Below are 20,549 nucleotides of genomic sequence, written 5' to 3' on the forward strand. Positions count from 1 at the left end.
GCGCTCATTTTCGGACACAAAATACATTCTGTGTGACAAAATGCATTATTCAATGACAAAATCAAGTAATGCCTTGAATTTTGTCCAGAGAAAGACATACTACAGTTACATTTTGTCCACAGAAGCATAAATACATTACTGTCTTTGGTGCCCCGAAATCAACAGGAATGTTTCATTTTGTACACAGAACTGATATTAGCACCTAGCATATCATGTTCAGAAGGTTGAATGTATCTGCTTTCGTGAATGAAAAAGGGCATTTCATCCACAAAATGCATTTTGTCAAAGAAACAAGTTCATTGCGTGCAGGAAATGCACTTTGTGAGTGAAAGAAATGCATTTAGTAGAGGGGCGTAGTACCTTCCAATAACCAGGAGGTGGAGAGCCAACTTTGATTTTGGTAATCCCAATTGACTTTGGCACATATAGGAAAATATAATTTTCAAAATAACATGAGTCTTATGCAATTTACCCAAGTAATACAAGCTCTTTAGGTGACACACAAAGAATCAATTCCCATCAACATAGTGTCAGAACACATATACTCAGTGACCAAACAATTAAGCAGAACAGACTGAGTGGTGAAAATGAAATCTGCATGAGATTGTCTAGTGTGTTCTTGGTATGAATGTGGCCATAATCATACAAGAAAAAAACTGAATCCATGCCTGAATGCTTGAAACACAAAAGAACTTTATTGAAACAGGAGTGGACAGGGAGCTGGGGGAGGCACTCAGGTGTGGGGCGTCACTGCACTTGCTGAGTACAGCCTGCCTACAGGTCCCTGTGTAGAAAAATAGAGGTTTTCAGTTAACATGGCATTCACTAGAGTTCAAGGACGACTACACTAATATTCAATATACCCCAGCTTTATCCATGCAAATCACCAAGACAAGCTTAAGCTACAGAATGGTAACAGAGATGGAACAGGACAAGGATTCACTATTGTGAACAGCATATCTTTACCTCAACCACTTTGACCAACTGGACCAGGTCAATTTGTTCATTGGTCTGTTGACATCCTCTAGAACACGGAGTGACTCCACAGGCTGGGGGATCTCAAGTCCACTCTGCTCGGCATCCTCCCGTAAAGGCTCAACTGCGAGAAAGCATGGATTTGCCAAGTCATGCATCTGAGCCTGAGGAACTGAGAGATGATCTACTAGTAGGATTTATGTCGATGGAATTTACCTCTGGATCGCTTTTTTCGTATCAGGCGCATGAAACGGTTGAAAATCTTTTTGAATGGGTTGACTGATTTATGCTTTGGTGGTGTATTGCAGCTACTAGCTGGCAGTGTCTTTGGAGTGAAGCCCTAGGGTATTAGTTTAATATGCATCAGTTAAGCAAACCAATTCCATACATCCATCCATGCATCCATCCATCTTTTGTTACTGTAATTTTAAAGGAAGGGTAAGTACCAGTGACCTCAGCAGACCAGCTAATCATCCACATCCCACCAGTTTGCAAGTGGACCAACCTTTGTGAAGAACTTGTGGCGACGGACATTCGATAGTGACGGGCGATCCCGTGGGTCGATTCTAAATATCTTGCCCATCAGTTTCCCAGCTTCAATAGAGAGATTCTGCGGTAGAATAAATTTGGCTTCCTTTATATTCTTGAGCATCTCCCAGTAATTGTCATCGTAGAATGCGATTTCCCCAACCAGAAGCTGGTACCTGTAGTAAGAAAGGCAGCAAAGGTGTTTGAGGTCTTTCACATTTGACATAAAAATGCTGTGCTTCCAAAAGAGCAATTCCTTTCAGCTGTGTGCCAGTATTCATTTTTCTTTTCTCTTTCAAGAAGAAAAAAAAAATATTTATGTATGTTAGACACGTGTCTTCTTAAAATGTTAGACAGATTTTATTAGCCATGCTGATCTTTGGCCGGGAGGGGGGTTGACAGGGTATACGTACATGACACAGCCCAGTGCCCAGACGTCCGCTTCCCTTCCATGGCCCTCTCGTTTCCACACTTCTGGAGCCATGTAGACGGGAGTACCACACACTTCTCTACAACACACACAAATGGAAAACGTTAAGCGCACATGTGCTTTAGCTTGCTGTATAAACAAATTTGAAAGCTTAGCCAGGAATTCTGCAAAAAACACCTACTTCTCCCTCGGCTTCAGCTTGACCGCCAGTCCGAAATCCCCAATTTTCAGTTCCATTTGGTCATTGATAAATAAATTTTCTGAAAGACAAACAAATTTGCATTAAGGATAGACTCAAATACTTTGCCAAACTGCAGACTTTACCAAATTGATAAATTAACACTACACAGAAATCCAGACGACCTACACTCGCAATGCCATGTGAAATGCCAGCATTATTATACAGAAAATTGAGTAAAGCGTGAGTGCATGTACACATACCCAACTTGATGTCCCTGTGGACGTAACCTTGCCGGTGGATGTATGTTAACCCTGAAATCAGCTGGTTAATGTAGTATCGCACTTCGGGCTCAGTCAAAGTCCCCCGAGCTTTTAAAATGTCACCGAGTGTCTGGGCAGGGAGAAACAGGGGCAGCCTGATCTATCACAAAGTCTTTGCCTTAGTAAGACGTCTACAAAAGTCAGGGACTCACCTGCCCACTGCACAACTCCATGAAAATATACATGAATTTGTCATCTTCGAAAGAGTGGGAGAACCCCACCACATTCTTGTGCCGCAGTGTTTTTAAAATCTGTACTTCTTCACAGACCTGAGTGAAATGTCAAACACACCATCTCATAAAGTAAAAGGGAAATGCAGATAAACTGAAAAGAGGGATGACATCAAGCACAATCCATACCACATACCTCCTCCACTCCCCAGGAATATAGCCGGATGACCTTAACAGCATAGGTGTCGCCAGTTTCAAGATCGGTCATCTTATAGCATTTGCCACAAGCGCCCTAAAAAACATGTCCTCAATATGTTAACAATAAAGAACATTTCTGACTGACCCTGTTCAAGCATCTCCTCTCTGCAGAAAAATATCAACTGCGATCACTTTCTACAACATTGTGGTGCACACCTGTCCCAAAAGCTCATCCCTGCCGTAGGACCTTAATGTCTTGGGATCTACCAGAATCTCAGGCACTTCCGATGCCATCTGAGCGCGGGAAGGTTCACTGACAGACATGATTTCACCAGAAGAGAAGCGCGATCCGTAACTAACCCGTGGAATACTCGAAATGGGTAGTGAGCGCTCGCGTTCTAAATTACGTGTACACTGCGTCATCAGTCTTAGAACGCGGCCAAGGCAGCCACGCGATTCGAACTTGTTAGATGGATTACGTCACCACATTGAAAATTACATGGACGGAAAAAGAAGTGAACTTGCTAAGACAATGCAACTAAACACGGATAAAAACTTTTATTACAATCAACTTTATTGAAGAAAAAAAATGTGTACACCAAACATTCAGTTTCGGTAATGCAGTAACACATGCTCGGGAGTAAAGCCTTAGAGCAGAGGCCAGGCGGACCGCGGTCCGGGTCCGTACCCAGAAGCTGTCCCATACGGAGCTGGACCGATAGTCAAAACAAAAGGTTATGATTTAGAACCTGACTGGGCGCTTTTATTTTGTCGGCGCAGCTTTTATAGTCTTTTCGGTAGCGGTTTAGCACTAGAACCGCCGTTTCCCACGCCAACGAACGTTAACTGCCAAGCAAGACGCAACTCGCCGTATGCAGCCCTGTCTTTGCGCTAATGTGCCATTAGTGTTAATAGCACCAGCGAAGCTACTGATGTTCCTTGTTCCTAACAGAGTGGCTTTTCTGTCCTGAAATCGTAAAGCTTTCAAACACAGCATGTATTATATAACATGTTGTTTATTGGTGATTTCATGCTCGTCGAAGTTTCCGCTTTTTAACAACTGTATAAAGTAATGTTATTTATTATATAAATCAACTCAGGTGAAACAAATGTACGTTTCCAGGGTCGCCGAACCTCGTGTATCTGGCGTGAGACTCACGCTTTCAGACTCACGCAGGAAATCTTACCGCAAATCTATATTATTTCATTGAACCAAAAATGTTATACGTCAAAAATGTAATTACACGATTAGATACCTGAAAAAGTCAGGTATCGGTTACATGCAATGTTTATACAACTAATAGGCTACTAAAATATACCACATTAAATAGTTAGACATTTTGATCTTCTGAACCTTTGCTTCAAGAATTTTAAGTAAACGGCCAACAACCGCTTTATTTACTTCCGCCCTTCTTCCTTCTCTTTATTCCCTTTTCGTTTTTGAAATCCCGAATTGGGGCGGACATTGTTCACGTGTGGCAAATATCTAGCCAGCTAGCTAACAAGCATATCGTACTGTATAAGTAATGTCTAAGCCGTTAAGTTTGCTGCTGCAACATTCGGGCTTAATGAACTAGGTTCATATCTTGTCTTCCTGAAGAAAGGCCCCGAATCTGGACTAAACCGATTTTCACCACGTAAGAGGGTCTCCTACACTGAGATCATTCCCATATATATACCATAGAGATAATTTATATATGGTTTCCAAAGGAGCGTAGTTTAGGTAACCTTGTCCTATCCACGTGTATAAAATGAGTTTTTACCTATCGTTTCTGGTGCGCATTTCACCTGTCTGTCAGGTGCCGCACTTTACATTCCGTTACAACAATGTGCATGGATGTAAATAAATGTAAACAGCTGAAAGTGGGACTGATCTCAATGTAGCCCTCCTGCGTGGTGAAAATCGGCGTCTTTCTTCAGGAAGACAAGATATCAACCTACTTCACCAAGCCCGAATGTTGGAGCAGCTTAGACTTTACCTACTTACAAAGTACGTTAGCTATCTGGCTAGATATATGCTACACGTGAACAGTGTGCGACACAAGTCGGGATTTCAAAAACGAAAAGGGAATAAAGAGAGGGAAGAGGGACGGAAGTAAAGAAAGCGGTTGTTGGACGTTTGCTTTCATACAAAAGGTCAGTTTTTTTTTGTTTCCTGGGCAATTGCTTAGAATGTACAATAGCCTATATTAACAGCACGACCGCGCAGAATAGTGCGATCTTTAGTGTAATATAGTTTGTTTCGATGCGTTAGGCTGCAGCACCTTGCAGCAAGAGCGTGTACGATCTTCCGTTTACTATTCTAAGAAAAAAAAGAAAAACTAAAATTGTATTAAGCCAACTGCCTTTGGCAGGGGTATTCAACTAAAATGTAAAGACATCCAGTTAGAGAAAATTCTTGAAGCAAAGGTTCAGAAGATCAAAATGTCTAACTATTTAATGTGGTATATTTTAGTAGCCTATTAGTTGTATAAACATTGCATGTAACCGATACCTGACTTTTTCAGGTATCTAATCGTGTAATTACATTTTTGACGTATAACATTTTTGGTTCAATGAAATAATATAGATTTGCGGTAAGATTTCCTGCGTGAGTCTGAAAGCGTGAGTCTCACGCCAGATACACGAGGTTCGGCGACCCTGGAAACGTACATTTGTTTCACCTGAGTTGATTTATATAATAAATAACATTACTTTATACAGTTGTTAAAAAGCGGAAACTTCGACGAGCATGAAATCACCAATAAACAACATGTTATATAATACATGCTGTGTTTGAAAGCTTTACGATTTCAGGACAGAAAAGCCACTCTGTTAGGAACAAGGAACATCAGTAGCTTCGCTGGTGCTATTAACACTAATGGCACATTAGCGCAAAGACAGGGCTGCATACGGCGAGTTGCGTCTTGCTTGGCAGTTAACGTTCGTTGGCGTGGGAAACGGCGGTTCTAGTGCTAAACCGCTACCGAAAAGACTATAAAAGCTGCGCCGACAAAATAAAAGCGCCCAGTCAGGTTCTAAATCATAACCTTTTGTTTTGACTATCGGTCCAGCTCCGTATGGGACAGCTTCTGGGTACGGACCCGGACCTCGGTCCGCCTGGCCTCTGCTCTAAGGCTTTACTCCCGAGCATGTGTTACTGCATTACCGAAACTGAATGTTTGGTGTACACATTTTTTTTCTTCAATAAAGTTGATTGTAATAAAAGTTTTTATCCGTGTTTAGTTGCATTGTCTTAGCAAGTTCACTTCTTTTTCCGTCCATGTAATTTTCAATGTGGTGACGTAATCCATCTAACAAGTTCGAATCGCGTGGCTGCCTTGGCCACGTTCTAAGACTGATGACGCAGTGTACACGTAATTTAGAACGCGAGCGCTCACTACCCATTTCGAGTATTCCACGGGTTAGTTACGGATCGCGCTTCTCTTCTGGTGAAATCATGTCTGTCAGTGAACCTTCCCGCGCTCAGATGGCATCGGAAGTGCCTGAGATTCTGGTAGATCCCAAGACATTAAGGTCCTACGGCAGGGATGAGCTTTTGGGACAGGTGTGCACCACAATGTTGTAGAAAGTGATCGCAGTTGATATTTTTCTGCAGAGAGGAGATGCTTGAACAGGGTCAGTCAGAAATGTTCTTTATTGTTAACATATTGAGGACATGTTTTTTAGGGCGCTTGTGGCAAATGCTATAAGATGACCGATCTTGAAACTGGCGACACCTATGCTGTTAAGGTCATCCGGCTATATTCCTGGGGAGTGGAGGAGGTATGTGGTATGGATTGTGCTTGATGTCATCCCTCTTTTCAGTTTATCTGCATTTCCCTTTTACTTTATGAGATGGTGTGTTTGACATTTCACTCAGGTCTGTGAAGAAGTACAGATTTTAAAAACACTGCGGCACAAGAATGTGGTGGGGTTCTCCCACTCTTTCGAAGATGACAAATTCATGTATATTTTCATGGAGTTGTGCAGTGGGCAGGTGAGTCCCTGACTTTTGTAGACGTCTTACTAAGGCAAAGACTTTGTGATAGATCAGGCTGCCCCTGTTTCTCCCTGCCCAGACACTCGGTGACATTTTAAAAGCTCGGGGGACTTTGACTGAGCCCGAAGTGCGATACTACATTAACCAGCTGATTTCAGGGTTAACATACATCCACCGGCAAGGTTACGTCCACAGGGACATCAAGTTGGGTATGTGTACATGCACTCACGCTTTACTCAATTTTCTGTATAATAATGCTGGCATTTCACATGGCATTGCGAGTGTAGGTCGTCTGGATTTCTGTGTAGTGTTAATTTATCAATTTGGTAAAGTCTGCAGTTTGGCAAAGTATTTGAGTCTATCCTTAATGCAAATTTGTTTGTCTTTCAGAAAATTTATTTATCAATGACCAAATGGAACTGAAAATTGGGGATTTCGGACTGGCGGTCAAGCTGAAGCCGAGGGAGAAGTAGGTGTTTTTTGCAGAATTCCTGGCTAAGCTTTCAAATTTGTTTATACAGCAAGCTAAAGCACATGTGCGCTTAACGTTTTCCATTTGTGTGTGTTGTAGAGAAGTGTGTGGTACTCCCGTCTACATGGCTCCAGAAGTGTGGAAACGAGAGGGCCATGGAAGGGAAGCGGACGTCTGGGCACTGGGCTGTGTCATGTACGTATACCCTGTCAACCCCCCTCCCGGCCAAAGATCAGCATGGCTAATAAAATCTGTCTAACATTTTAAGAAGACACGTGTCTAACATACATAAATATTTTTTTTTTCTTCTTGAAAGAGAAAAGAAAAATGAATACTGGCACACAGCTGAAAGGAATTGCTCTTTTGGAAGCACAGCATTTTTATGTCAAATGTGAAAGACCTCAAACACCTTTGCTGCCTTTCTTACTACAGGTACCAGCTTCTGGTTGGGGAAATCGCATTCTACGCTGACGATTACTGGGAGATGCTCAAGAATATAAAGGAAGCCAAATTTATTCTACCGCAGAATCTCTCTATTGAAGCTGGGAAACTGATGGGCAAGATATTTAGAATCGACCCACGGGATCGCCCGTCACTATCGAATGTCCGTCGCCACAAGTTCTTCACAAAGGTTGGTCCACTTGCAAACTGGTGGGATGTGGATGATTAGCTGGTCTGCTGAGGTCACTGGTACTTACCCTTCCTTTAAAATTACAGTAACAAAAGATGGATGGATGCATGGATGGATGTATGGAATTGGTTTGCTTAACTGATGCATATTAAACTAATACCCTAGGGCTTCACTCCAAAGACACTGCCAGCTAGTAGCTGCAATACACCACCAAAGCATAAATCAGTCAACCCATTCAAAAAGATTTTCAACCGTTTCATGCGCCTGATACGAAAAAAGCGATCCAGAGGTAAATTCCATCGACATAAATCCTACTAGTAGATCATCTCTCAGTTCCTCAGGCTCAGATGCATGACTTGGCAAATCCATGCTTTCTCGCAGTTGAGCCTTTACGGGAGGATGCCGAGCAGAGTGGACTTGAGATCCCCCAGCCTGTGGAGTCACTCCGTGTTCTAGAGGATGTCAACAGACCAATGAACAAATTGACCTGGTCCAGTTGGTCAAAGTGGTTGAGGTAAAGATATGCTGTTCACAATAGTGAATCCTTGTCCTGTTCCATCTCTGTTACCATTCTGTAGCTTAAGCTTGTCTTGGTGATTTGCATGGATAAAGCTGGGGTATATTGAATATTAGTGTAGTCGTCCTTGAACTCTAGTGAATGCCATGTTAACTGAAAACCTCTATTTTTCTACACAGGGACCTGTAGGCAGGCTGTACTCAGCAAGTGCAGTGACGCCCCACACCTGAGTGCCTCCCCCAGCTCCCTGTCCACTCCTGTTTCAATAAAGTTCTTTTGTGTTTCAAGCATTCAGGCATGGATTCAGTTTTTTTCTTGTATGATTATGGCCACATTCATACCAAGAACACACTAGACAATCTCATGCAGATTTCATTTTCACCACTCAGTCTGTTCTGCTTAATTGTTTGGTCACTGAGTATATGTGTTCTGACACTATATTGATGGGAATTGATTCTTTGTGTGTCACCTAAAGAGCTTGTATTACTTGGGTAAATTGCATAAGACTCATGTTATTTTGAAAATTATATTTTCCTATATGTGCCAAAGTCAATTGGGATTACCAAAATCAAAGTTGGCTCTCCACCTCCTGGTTATTGGAAGGTACTACGCCCCTCTACTAAATGCATTTCTTTCACTCACAAAGTGCATTTCCTGCACGCAATGAACTTGTTTCTTTGACAAAATGCATTTTGTGGATGAAATGCCCTTTTTCATTCACGAAAGCAGATACATTCAACCTTCTGAACATGATATGCTAGGTGCTAATATCAGTTCTGTGTACAAAATGAAACATTCCTGTTGATTTCGGGGCACCAAAGACAGTAATGTATTTATGCTTCTGTGGACAAAATGTAACTGTAGTATGTCTTTCTCTGGACAAAATTCAAGGCATTACTTGATTTTGTCATTGAATAATGCATTTTGTCACACAGAATGTATTTTGTGTCCGAAAATGAGCGCTTGACAGGAGCTGGAAGACTACTTTCGTATGTACAGGACAACTAACAACGGAAAATCCTACATGTACCTACGTGTTACTGATAGTTGTCCTTTACTTATGTTGTAGAAATTATTTTGGGCTGGAAAGTAAAGAAAGAATGATGGGTGGGTGGGGGGTTGCAGTTTTAACTCTTATTGGGACTGTAAGATGTAAAGTAATGAATGAATATTCATTCATTCATGCGACTGTAAGATAATGAATATCTAAAAATAGAAAAAATACAGAATTTCATAAACTTTCTCAATGACTTTGTTTTTAATCAATAAGAAATAAAATAACAAGAATAACATATAAATAAATAAATAAATATGACATTCAATAACAATAAAAGTAATCGCAACAACAATCTAACAAATAGAAATTATGTTATAGTAATTAGGAAGTCCACATTTTAAAATATTGTCATTGAGCAATCAGTTGGAAGGACAACATGGAGGGAAGGGAACAGATAGTCTGCTTGGCATGCTGTTCGTGTTTGAGTTTATCAGTGATTAGCTATTAACCTTTCACCGCATAGTAATGGTGCATTCCAATCAGATGTTGGCCTTGATGCGTACTGGCTCGTGATTGGTTGGCTATTTTGAGGTAACTTTGTTTTTACTCAGATGACACCCTTAGCGATCGGTCTTACTCTCTTGATAGACTAACGTGGTGTCTACAATGTCTAATAAAAGCTGCCCCGAACCATAGTAACCAGTTCACTCTACAGGCAAAGTTTATTCATTTACTCCTTCACAGCCAGTTAAAATAAGAACAATTAGATAAACAGGAACATATGCTGAGCATATGAAGTTCTTTGTACGGAGTGCTGAGACACTGTGGGAGGCCATTCGCTAATCATCTCTCTCAGACAAGCTCAGCGCAGTCAGTCTGATATTAGACTCGCTAGTCTCTCATATTACACAATTCTTAAGTTTTCTGAAATACTGGATCTTCTAACCACACTCAAAATACAGTTTAACTGTTCTTTCTTAAACTTTCTTAAAGAACGTAAAATGTAGCTTTACTGCTTACATTTACATTTCCAGCAAACATTTTAATTGATGCAAATGAGAGTAAATGGTGAATCAGTTTATTTGCTATCTAGCCACATTAAATGCATTTGCTGCCCAACCGTTCATCAGTATGTGACCACTGCCATCTGGCTTTAAAGAGTAAGTCTACTGTAATACTATCATTACAGTAGTATTATTAGTATTATCAGCTTATTGTGAAAATGAGATGCGGGAAAAATGTCTCAAATGCAGATCAGTTACGGTGATCGGGAGCTTACTAATGAAAATGAGAAGACCAAAGGGTTTGAACAAGAGATGGTGGTGGGGCTGTGATGGACCCCTCCTGATGTTACATTTATACATGAATATGCACTGCATCTCATTATTATACAGTTTGTTACATTTATACATGAACATGCACTGCATCACATTATTGTGCAGTTTGTTACATTTATACATGAACATGCACTGCATCACATTATTATACAGTTTGTTACATTTATACATGAACATGCACTGCATCACATTATTATACAGTTTGTTACATTTAAACATTTATACATGAACATGCACTGCATCATATACAGTTTGTTACATTTATACATGAACATGCACTACATCACATTATGCAGTTTGTTACATTTCTGCTTAGCCTTTTCTTTATACAGATGTTAATGCTACTTATTGCAGCCTCTTTAAAAGAAATGAAAAAAAAAAGCTTTAAAAATTGCTATACTGTATATAGGACTGTGCAAAATTCTTAAGCAACAAAAGAAAATTCTTTTTTATTTCATTTATCTGGGCTGTCAGAAAAAAAAAACATGATTTAACATAAGAACTAAGGTTGTGCACCATTCAGAACTGATTCGCGAATGGCCCCTGTCACGATCACGGCGTAGCGGTTGCGAGCAGGACGGCGGTAAGCGGCGATCGTGTGGGCAGGCGTGAAAGGAGCAGGCAGACAGGTCGAGATCGGGGTAAACTCGGGGTTTAATTAGGGAATCGGGAGCAGGGAGCAGGGAACATCAAACCACACAAGATCCACAACAAACTACAATGACGGACACGGGGAACAGGTAAGATCAGCACTTAAATAGGACGGGACTAATCAAAGTAATTGGACACAGCAGGAGACGATCAGGGAAGCACACGTGGGTAATCAGGGGGCGTGGCACACACGAGGAGCGTATGAGCCGGGCATGACACTTATTTTCTACAAAGCAAGTTCAATGCAAGCATAACCTGCAGAAGCAAGACAAAGCATGGCGGGGAAAACATATTATTGTACTGTACAATTACTTTAAATTTAGGAATAAAAAAATCCGACCAAAAATGTTTTAGTTTGCCAAGTAATCAAAATTCAGAGTAAACTAATACATGGTAACACGCATGCAAAAGATCAACGGCAGAACAGGTGCTCTGAACCCAGTCTGGATTAAAACGGAATTAACCATCTCTCTCAACATAATATTGGGATCATTTATTCTCCTCAGAGGCCTCTATAGAACTGTGCATCCATCTCCTCACTCATGTTTAGACAGACGTATCCTAAGGCACCAGGGCAGACCTGTGTTACTGTGACATCTGGTTCCTTCATTGGCTCTGTATATTTTTCTAGAAATAACTAAATGGCTCTTTTGTGGAAATTTCCAGCCAGAGACTTGGTTCTTATATGACGAGAAAATTTTATTTTTACTTAGACTAAGAAGCTATAGAATATCAGCTCTGCATGCGATCTCTCCTTTACTGTTGAAGCACCTCAGTCACCGGTTGACATTTTCACAATGGATGGTCTTCAGATTTGCATGAGTTGAAGTACATAAGGAGTCTAACCGAAATATATAAAGCTATATTCAAACAGGACAAGGAGGCAGCACAGATGACAAGAGACAGCACCGACCAGGGGGAGCCAGTCATCTCCCCAACAGACCGAGTACACCTCCGCGTGTTAAATCACAGGGGATTCAGGGTGAAATGGCAAGAGGTGCAGGTCAACACACAGGAATGTTTGGATTGGTGGTATGATATGTGGGGAGGTTGGCAGCAAGCTGTTATGAAAGGGCTTTTCTTAGGAGCTGTGATTATTCTGACTCTGATACTAATCTTCTGCTGTGTAGATCCTTTAGTCGTCACCCTAGTGAGCAGAGCTCTGTCTCAACATGTGACAACAGCTGCCATGTCAAAGGTGGTGGGAGGACCGTCTGAAACGATGAGATCCTGGATCCAACACAGAAAAGGAAAAGACATCGCTGACAATGCCCTGCCTGCAAAATTGCAACATGAAGGAACTGCAGGGATTGACTGCCTAATTTCGAATTAGAATTTAGCAATTAATTGTCAACATACCACAGCACATGGTGCACAACTACAAAATGCATTCTCTGTATTTAACCCATATGTGACATAGCAGGGGGCAGCAAATTCAGCGCCCAGGGAGCAGTACTTGGGGGTCAGTATCTCAGTGAGGCTTTGCTGGTCGGGGATTCGAACCTACAGTGTTTCAACTACAAGTGCACTTCCCTAACCATAAAGCCACCACGGCCTAATCCGACAGCTGGAAAGAGTAGAATCATGAAGAAGTGTATGTTATGGATGTTGGACTGCAGCACTATCAGTTAATATTGGGGAAAGCGCCCGGCGTTTCCACGCCAACTCCACACTTTACGAGACACACACTTTATAGTTTTACTTGCAAGGGTACCCACACTCTCTGCAATGCAAACTACAGCAGAATGTGTTACAAAGGGTGGTTCCCCTTGGCTCCTTTATTTATAGTCAGTGGGAGGCGCAAGAGTCACGCAGAATAGGGAGGTGAGAACAAGAAGAGAAAGTTCTGGTTTTGCTAAGGTGGGAATGCTATTATTAATATAATCTAAAGAATGAGGGTAGAGGAAAACAAAATAATGTATATACATATTTACATTCATTGCTGATCATACAGGAGTGATAACAAAATGATTAATAACAGTTTCTTCAGCCTAACAGTTAACCTCCCCATTTATCTATGGGAGTTCATTATACGGCAATCCTCTCCACTACTTTACGACGATCCCACTATAGGTGGGATCTGAATCTGAGTGTTTGTAGTTCATGAACTATGCCAGCCATGGACCCTGACAGTGGGCCGAGCCTGGAATGTTCTCCATGTGTTGTCAAGGGCTTTCCTCTGCTTTCCCCCCCAGTCTAAAAATATGCCAAGGTTAATTTAAACATTTAAACACAATGACTTAAAATTGTTCGCACACACTTCTAAACATTTGAAGAAGCCAAACAGTGACTAGAACATAGAATACATGCCATAGGTGAATTGGAGTTGAAATTCGACATCAAGGTACAAATGGGTCACACAGAGGATACCTTCTACATCGCCCAAGAAGGGATAGCATCGCTAGTCCCAGCCCTGAGACATGGTGATGAGGCAGAATGAATATTCTTCTGTGACTCTGGCTTGGCAGTTGCACAACATTTTACTGTAATATGCCTCTCGTTTGTTTACTTTTTGGCTTTGTCCTTTAGTGTGTAATGACTGTTCAGTAGTGTTTATTTAAGCCATAGGCTTGATGTATGATCTGAAAGCAGTGTTTGTCTTTGGGCAAAGATAATATACTGTAGGTTTGAGAAGATTGTTTGATTTTGCAGGACGAGTGTAAGGTTTTGTGAGTTGTATTTGAGCGTTTGTGCTTAGTGGTTTGATTAAAGGAGAGGAGATTTAAGGAAATGTGTTTTAGCAATTCAGAAAAACTTTCTTGGGATAGCCTCTTTATTTATAAATGCATTACCACCCATGGGTCATAAGAAACATTTTGTCACACAACATCACCACACATGCTGGGAAAAAAACTATTATTCACACACAAAACACCATAAGAAATTTCAAGTTGCACTGCCACAACCTCTATGTGTTTTTCTGCAAATGCCACTCTGTGAAACAGATTCGGTCTGCAACTATGTAGAGTGGCACAATGCATGCTAAGCATTTGTAAATTGTCTTGTGGCTTAGCTTCTCGGAGTGGCAGTGCACACAATACTTCCTGCCCTGTGTGGCCTTCAGCCTGGAGTCCACAACAGAAGTGTCAGTGATGGCCACTGGGACGCACATCTGCTTCTGTGGCTCTGGAAGCACTGCTGCTGTGTCCTGCTGCGCCCGAAAGCGTTTCTGTGTGAGAGGCCTCTGCCTCTTCTGGCGATGACTGTAAGGATGATGAAGCTTTGGGGGCTAAAACAAAGAAAAAGGAAAAATATTTAGGATCTTGGCAACAAAAATATGTACATTTTCTTTATGCAAACGAAGCCCGACAAATGCCCCACGTAACTTTGCCCAAACAAAGCCCGACAAAGGCGATGCGTAACTTTTCCCAATGTACCACAATACAATTGTCACCAAAGCAAATGTTAATTATGAATTGCTGAATCACGGAATTATAAAAATCTATAGAATTAAAGAGCAAAATGTTGCATCCTCTCCGTGCAAAAAAGCGTCCACCTCCATCGAATCAACGGAGTCAGCGATGGATGCCTCACTTCCAAAATCATGTTCTGTGCTTCCTCAAACATGAACGTCTTCCGAGCCATTTTTCTTCACTCAAAAATGTTGTGCGAAAATAATTGGGAAAACTCACCGAGATTATCTGTGCAATGCGAACTGGAGACACTCCCACAGATACTGCGCCGACAGAGAAGCATTTGCGCGTTTCTGTCCCCAGTGCGAAAAACAATGGCGAATCAGCACATCCCATACCATTTCTCAAACCTTAGACACACCTCTATTGGACAAAACAAGTGACACTGTAATTTGATGTTCATACAAAAAGTTTATTATAGTGAAACATAACCATGGGCAAAGGTTCAGTGCGTAAAAATTGATATGCTTGCAGGGAAGCAGAGCGTATATTTTAAAAATACTTGACAACGAAGAATGACAGTGATTGATTCGTATACATAGGAGATCAAGCTTTCAAACGAGGGTAACTTTTCATTCAGTGGTTTTCTTCAAAAACTCTGGAGATGAAAAACACAGCACGTGTTTACAGAATGCTAACTGAAATTTTTCTGCGATGAGTGAGCAAGCTATTTGAGAGCATGACAGTCATTTTTATGGGAAAATGTGTGTTTTGTCTTTTTTGGAATTTAACAAGCGGTTTTTGTTTGATCTTACACGTTTGTTTCTTCTATTGGAGGTCCTTTTACTCTATTAAAAACTTGGATGTATGTGTCCAAACCACTAGAGGGCGAGTTCTGACAAGCCTATAACTGTCCTGAGAAGTTGTTTGAATGCACTTAATGCCTTGACATTTGTTGATGTGCGTGTGCTCTGCTCGAGCAGTAAAGGGGAGATCGCGTGGGCAACCTCATGCTGGGTCCATGCGCTGTGTGTGGGGTGGGTAATGGGGGAGACCTCATGCTGGGTCCATGCGCTGTGTGTGGGGTGAGTAATGGGGGAGACCTCATGCTGGGCCCATGCGCTGTGTGTGGGGTGGGTAATGGGGGAGACCTCATGCTGGGTCCATGTACTGTGTGTGGGGTGGGTAATGGGGGAGACCTCATGCTGGGCCCATGCGCTGTGCATGGGGTGGGTAATGGGGGAGACCTCATGCTGTGATGTACGTGGACATAAGCCTCCTCAGGACACGGAGAACAGACAATCCTAGGGGAGAGAGATACCCTATTGGAGATAGGTGCTAATTGTTACTAACTGGCCAGCCCCATCCTGCAGGACACGATAATATCAGTATGTGTCAATCATGGTCATTATTGCTGGCCAATATTACATGTTTATCAATATTAGATCCCTATCAGTACTTCTCCCTGACCATCATATATGTTGGAAGATAGATGAATGGAGTTTTTCAACACGCAGACAAAAGCATGCCATTAGAAATGGGAACAATATATAAATAATATAAATGGTGTGCTCTGTTGTGAAAGCTATACATTCTATATTCAATGTACAGGGTCTGTTGTGTGTAGTACTCATGTGTCAAAGGTGTACTGCGTCAATGAAAATGGTAGATTGTTTGGATATCTAGGGCTACTTCAAAGCGTGACCTGGGTGAGGTAGAGATCAAACAGGGTCTTAAATGAAGCAGGTATTGTTCTCTCTGTGTGGTTTTTACTCTTTGCAAAGTGAGCCCAACACAGTGCAGTCAGTGGGTCAGTCTTCCTGAGCTGCATCTAACCAGTGGAAACATCTGCAGCACTGCAGAGAAGCACTCAGCAGACAAACAAACCAAAACAGCTTACAGCTGTATGTCACTTTTCAAGACTGGGACTGAAATAGACAAGACAACAGGGTACAGCTGGGTACAATCAGGGAAGCACATGTGGATAATCAGGGGGGCGTGGCACACACGAGGATCGGGCTCCGTAAAATCCCATGATTCAGTCTCAGAAGCACTGGCTCCCCTGCCCTCCTCTGAACATTATTAAAGCTACACCCTGAACACTCTGTGTGACTGACATGAATGAGAAGCATCTTTATTCATAATCTCTGTAGCGGAGGTCAGAATACAGAGTGTCATTATTCCCGTCTTTCTTCTGTCTCCTGGGTTTTGGGTTCTTAAGGTTCAGGGCAGCGTAATTCAGTGTGTCCTCGTCATGGCAGGCAGACATGGATGGCAGAATTGGATGGATCAATTCGGTTTGCTATCACTTACATGTACAAATTGCTCTTAAATGCTGATCCCAGGATGGAAGTCAGTTGGAATTTTTTTGCTGATTTTGATACCATACCTGCTTATGTGACCATTCCACTTTTGATAAATCACTGTTTTTCTGATCTGTTTAAAATATACAATAAATTAACATATTATATAATTTCACACAATATAACAATTCAATGGTAGGATAATATTCCTAATTTTGGGAGGAAATTAACACTTAGTAAAAATTATTTCTGTCAATTTCAGTGTATGTTTGGATATGTGTTGTTTAGTACTGTATGATATGTTATGTATAGTAAAAAAGCTATACAAATATTTCAAGAGATTTGAAGTGTCACAACAAGGAAAGGAACAACCTGTGGACTGGAGTAAGGTGAACGGAGAGGGGCGTTATTAGGCAAAACTTTGACAGTTATTGGGAAAACCAAACGCAACCACGAGGGATCCAAACAGGAGAACAGGGAACAAGCAGGGCAAAGACCCAGGGGCAGAGAAAGATGCGGGAAGATGAGCACAGTGACAGGCACAGTGACAGGCATATACAACAACTAACGATGGGACAACGAGTAATGGAGTGGCTCATTAGGGCCACACTGGGGAGGGGACAGGAGGGCCAGGCAGACTAATAAATGTTATTTATATGCAACTTACTGCAACATGTGTTGTATATTTCAGTATATTTAGCAAAATACTAAAGATTTAATAAGAAAACACAAAGATCTTACAAAAATCTTTAAATACATAAGGAAAGATTTTATAAGCGATTTTAGAGGGTAACCCAGTGGTTTTCCAATACGAAAATTGTATCTAGTATTAAACAATTCTACTCTGTTATAAGCACATGAGTCTTTGTTAAAAACTACATTTTGTCCTTCTTCTGAGTGCATAAAGCCGGGCAGCGTACCTGCACAGTGTGTACAGGTCAGTTTACATCTTATATAAATGAGAGCAACGTTCAGAATAATGCTGCAAGATAAAACTATCAGCAAGCCAGAGTGAAGAGGATCCAGCAGCTTCTGAAAGCCTGTAACAAAGAGATAGATTTCAGCATAATGATATAGAGACACATTTCCCATTTGCTTATATTACATTACTTAAACATCAAATCGATAATAAATTAAAGTAGATAGAAGTTATCCATTTTTAGCACATTTTTTTATATTTAGCATTTTAACATTTATTAATATATTCAAGATTATTAAATTAACAATTATGTAATTAAATGTAAGTGCATATACACTTAAATTAGGAATTACATTACTTCAAATAGTATAAGAAATAAATTCACGTCCAAATAGCAAAAAAAAAAGCAAAACAGAAGCAGATATACTCCCCACACTAGGTGTTACCATCTATATCCAGCTGTGTGCCGTTCCCAAACAGCATCTCCCCACGCTGGGTGTTACCATCTATATCCAGCTGTGTGCCGTTCCCAAACAGCATCTCCCCACGCTGGGTGTTACCGTCTATAACCAGCTGTGTGCCGTTCCCAAACAGCATCTCCCCACGCTGGGTGTTACCATCTATATCCAGCTGTGTGCCGTTCCCAAACAGCATCTCCCCACACTGGGTGTTATCATCTATATCCAGCTGTGTGTCGTTCCCAAACAGCATCTCCCCACACATGGCCACGGCGCAGTAGTAAGTCCCAGCATCGGAGAGGCTGAGGTTCCCCTTGGGGAGGCTGTAGACGCAGCTCCGTGTAGGAGATCCAGCCTCAGGGCTCTTCTCACACTCATCACTGCTGTTTCCGTGGCTGTAAATGACTCCAGGAAGGGATTCTCCTGATCCATGTCTGTTAGGAGAAAGCGCCGTAGCTTTCACTCCTACAACCTAGTTATGTTGGAGAAAGCGCCGTAGCTTTCACTCCTACAATCTCCTGTGTGAGGAAGCGCCGCAGCTTACCACTCACACACTTCCACTTCTAGGACCCAGGAATAATCGAGACAGCACACGTCTTTCTGTTTTACTTGCGCAAGGGTGCCCACTTCAGGTGCAACAGACAGTATCTGCGCCTCTGTTGAGTGTCACACCGGACAGTCCCTTGGCTTCTTTATTTATAGGGTAGGGGAGGGGTTACATGGGTCTTGTCTTTAACTAGTCAATGCTGTGTGAGGCCTCCGTGAAACAGGGTTAATACAAAGCATTACATATCTCAAGGTGGGCCCCCTGCTATGTTGACAGAATCTGTTTCCTTTCTCAAGGTCTCTTATTCCTGCGTCACAATCTGGTAGGCCCCTGTGAGGACATCTTGTCTGCAACCCTTTCTGGGCCATGGGTTAGTTGTTAAGGGTTGCACGTGCACATATAGGAGGATAATAATATGATAAAATACACAGATACACTCTAACAGTCCCTCCTGTTTATCATGTTAATTATACATTTGCTGTGATATAAAAAGAGACAAGGGTGTAGCATCTCTAAACTTCGGGACTGGGCCATGCCGGTGAGGATTTCGGCCCGTCCGTCATGGTGCGTCATGCATCCACCCCTGCTCCTCTTCATCTGCATCTGTTTCCATGTTTTGGGTGAGGGACAAAAACATATTCTCCTGGGCTCGGAAAGCAGAGCTCAGGGCAGAATTAATCATTATACGAAAACAAGGTATCACTGTGATACAACAACAGAAGAACATCACAAAGAATGCAAAAAATGGTATACTCAATTTGAGTAATATGGACCACCAAGCCCCGGTAGTGAACCAGGACATCCAATAGTCGTTCTGCGTCCTTGTGTCGGTGGTCATAGCAATTTGCAAGTCCTTCAGCCTTTGCATTGCCTTAGTCATGTTGGGTGAATGCACATTGTCAGGAATGTATGTACAACAGGTTTGGTTCAACAGCACGCACACTCCTCCTTGCGCTGCAGTGAGGAGATCTAGCGTCATGCGATTCTGTATCACCATTTGCCTGGTTATATCTAGTTCTTCATTTTGTTGTTGATCTATGATAACAGAGGCGTTCATGAAAAGACCTAGCCTATAGGCTAGGGTTTCAGTACGGAGTAGCAACTTTCCAACACCCACATTGGGAAAGAGGGAGAGCGTCACTTTCCCTCCTGTGGTCCAGAGTTTTTGGTCTACGGGGACATCTGTTCCCCACACACTGTCATGTGGTTCAACCGAGACGTGTCGTTTCTCACGCGAGTTCTGTTCTTGGGGTACTATTACAAACGTATGGTCTGATACAAAGATGGGTGTGCATACTCCGAACCAATTGGGCGGCAACACAAAATATGCTCTATTTCCGCATAGCCAGGCCACTCCTTGCACCCAGTAAGTACCATTGCTGGGGTCTGACAACCTGCTTGGGGCGCCTTCTCCTGAAATGAATATCTGATTACAATTTGTGGTGTTCCCCATAAGGCGAGTACCGTTCATTTGATTAAAACATATAGTGTGATTAAAAGTTGCTGGGTCGCGATTCATTAGAACAGAAAAGGGGAACGTAACATTGGTTTTTGTCACATTGTAATCTATCCAAAATAAT

At 41.9% G+C, this 20,549-nt stretch overlaps 2 protein-coding genes across 3 annotated transcripts; one reads left to right on the plus strand and one right to left on the minus strand.

Annotated features, from left to right (window-relative positions):
* Positions 1-673: 673 nt before the first annotated feature.
* LOC125725096 (serine/threonine-protein kinase PLK3-like) lies at positions 674-3,368 on the minus strand. The gene is made up of 10 exons (XM_049001705.1): positions 3,019-3,368; positions 2,801-2,896; positions 2,587-2,703; positions 2,375-2,504; positions 2,115-2,193; positions 1,917-2,012; positions 1,481-1,679; positions 1,192-1,315; positions 967-1,099; positions 674-784 (listed from the first exon to the last, which is right to left on the minus strand). The coding sequence occupies exons 1-10, from the start codon at positions 3,223-3,225 to the stop codon at positions 775-777; spliced, it is 1,191 nt and encodes a 396-aa protein (XP_048857662.1). The 5' UTR covers positions 3,226-3,368; the 3' UTR covers positions 674-774.
* Positions 3,369-4,819: 1,451 nt separating this feature from the next.
* Positions 4,820-8,694, plus strand: LOC125725097 (serine/threonine-protein kinase PLK3-like). 2 transcript variants are annotated; one of them, XM_049001707.1, is made up of 10 exons: positions 4,820-4,938; positions 6,472-6,567; positions 6,665-6,781; positions 6,864-6,993; positions 7,175-7,253; positions 7,356-7,451; positions 7,689-7,887; positions 8,053-8,176; positions 8,269-8,401; positions 8,584-8,694. In XM_049001707.1, exons 2-10 carry the CDS (start codon positions 6,496-6,498, stop codon positions 8,591-8,593), a joined length of 960 nt encoding a protein of 319 aa, XP_048857664.1. In that variant the 5' UTR covers positions 4,820-4,938; positions 6,472-6,495; the 3' UTR covers positions 8,594-8,694. The 2 variants fall into 2 exon arrangements, with proteins under 2 accessions (XP_048857664.1, XP_048857663.1); XM_049001706.1 differs by lacking the exon at positions 4,820-4,938 and adding an exon at positions 6,210-6,349.
* The last annotated feature ends 11,855 nt before the right edge of the window (positions 8,695-20,549 follow it).

This window comes from Brienomyrus brachyistius, unplaced genomic scaffold (genome assembly GCF_023856365.1).
Source record: "Brienomyrus brachyistius isolate T26 unplaced genomic scaffold, BBRACH_0.4 scaffold60, whole genome shotgun sequence".
Classification (NCBI taxonomy): domain Eukaryota; kingdom Metazoa; phylum Chordata; class Actinopteri; order Osteoglossiformes; family Mormyridae; genus Brienomyrus; species Brienomyrus brachyistius.

Excerpts from the sequence above, each read along its gene's own strand:
- LOC125725096 (XM_049001705.1), bottom strand. The coding sequence starts at position 3,225 with ATGACGCAGTGTACACGTAATTTAGAACGCGAGCGCTCACTACCCATT. Across the intron at positions 2,897-3,018 it reads GGGATGAGCTTTTGGGACAG|GGCGCTTGTGGCAAATGCTA; the intron begins GTGTGCACCACA and ends CATGTTTTTTAG. Across the intron at positions 1,316-1,480 it reads GCCACAAGTTCTTCACAAAG|GGCTTCACTCCAAAGACACT; the intron begins GTTGGTCCACTT and ends CTAATACCCTAG.
- LOC125725097 (XM_049001706.1), top strand. The coding sequence starts at position 6,242 with ATGTCTGTCAGTGAACCTTCCCGCGCTCAGATGGCATCGGAAGTGCCT. Across the intron at positions 6,994-7,174 it reads CCACAGGGACATCAAGTTGG|AAAATTTATTTATCAATGAC; the intron begins GTATGTGTACAT and ends TTTGTCTTTCAG. Across the intron at positions 7,254-7,355 it reads AAGCTGAAGCCGAGGGAGAA|AGAAGTGTGTGGTACTCCCG; the intron begins GTAGGTGTTTTT and ends TGTGTGTTGTAG.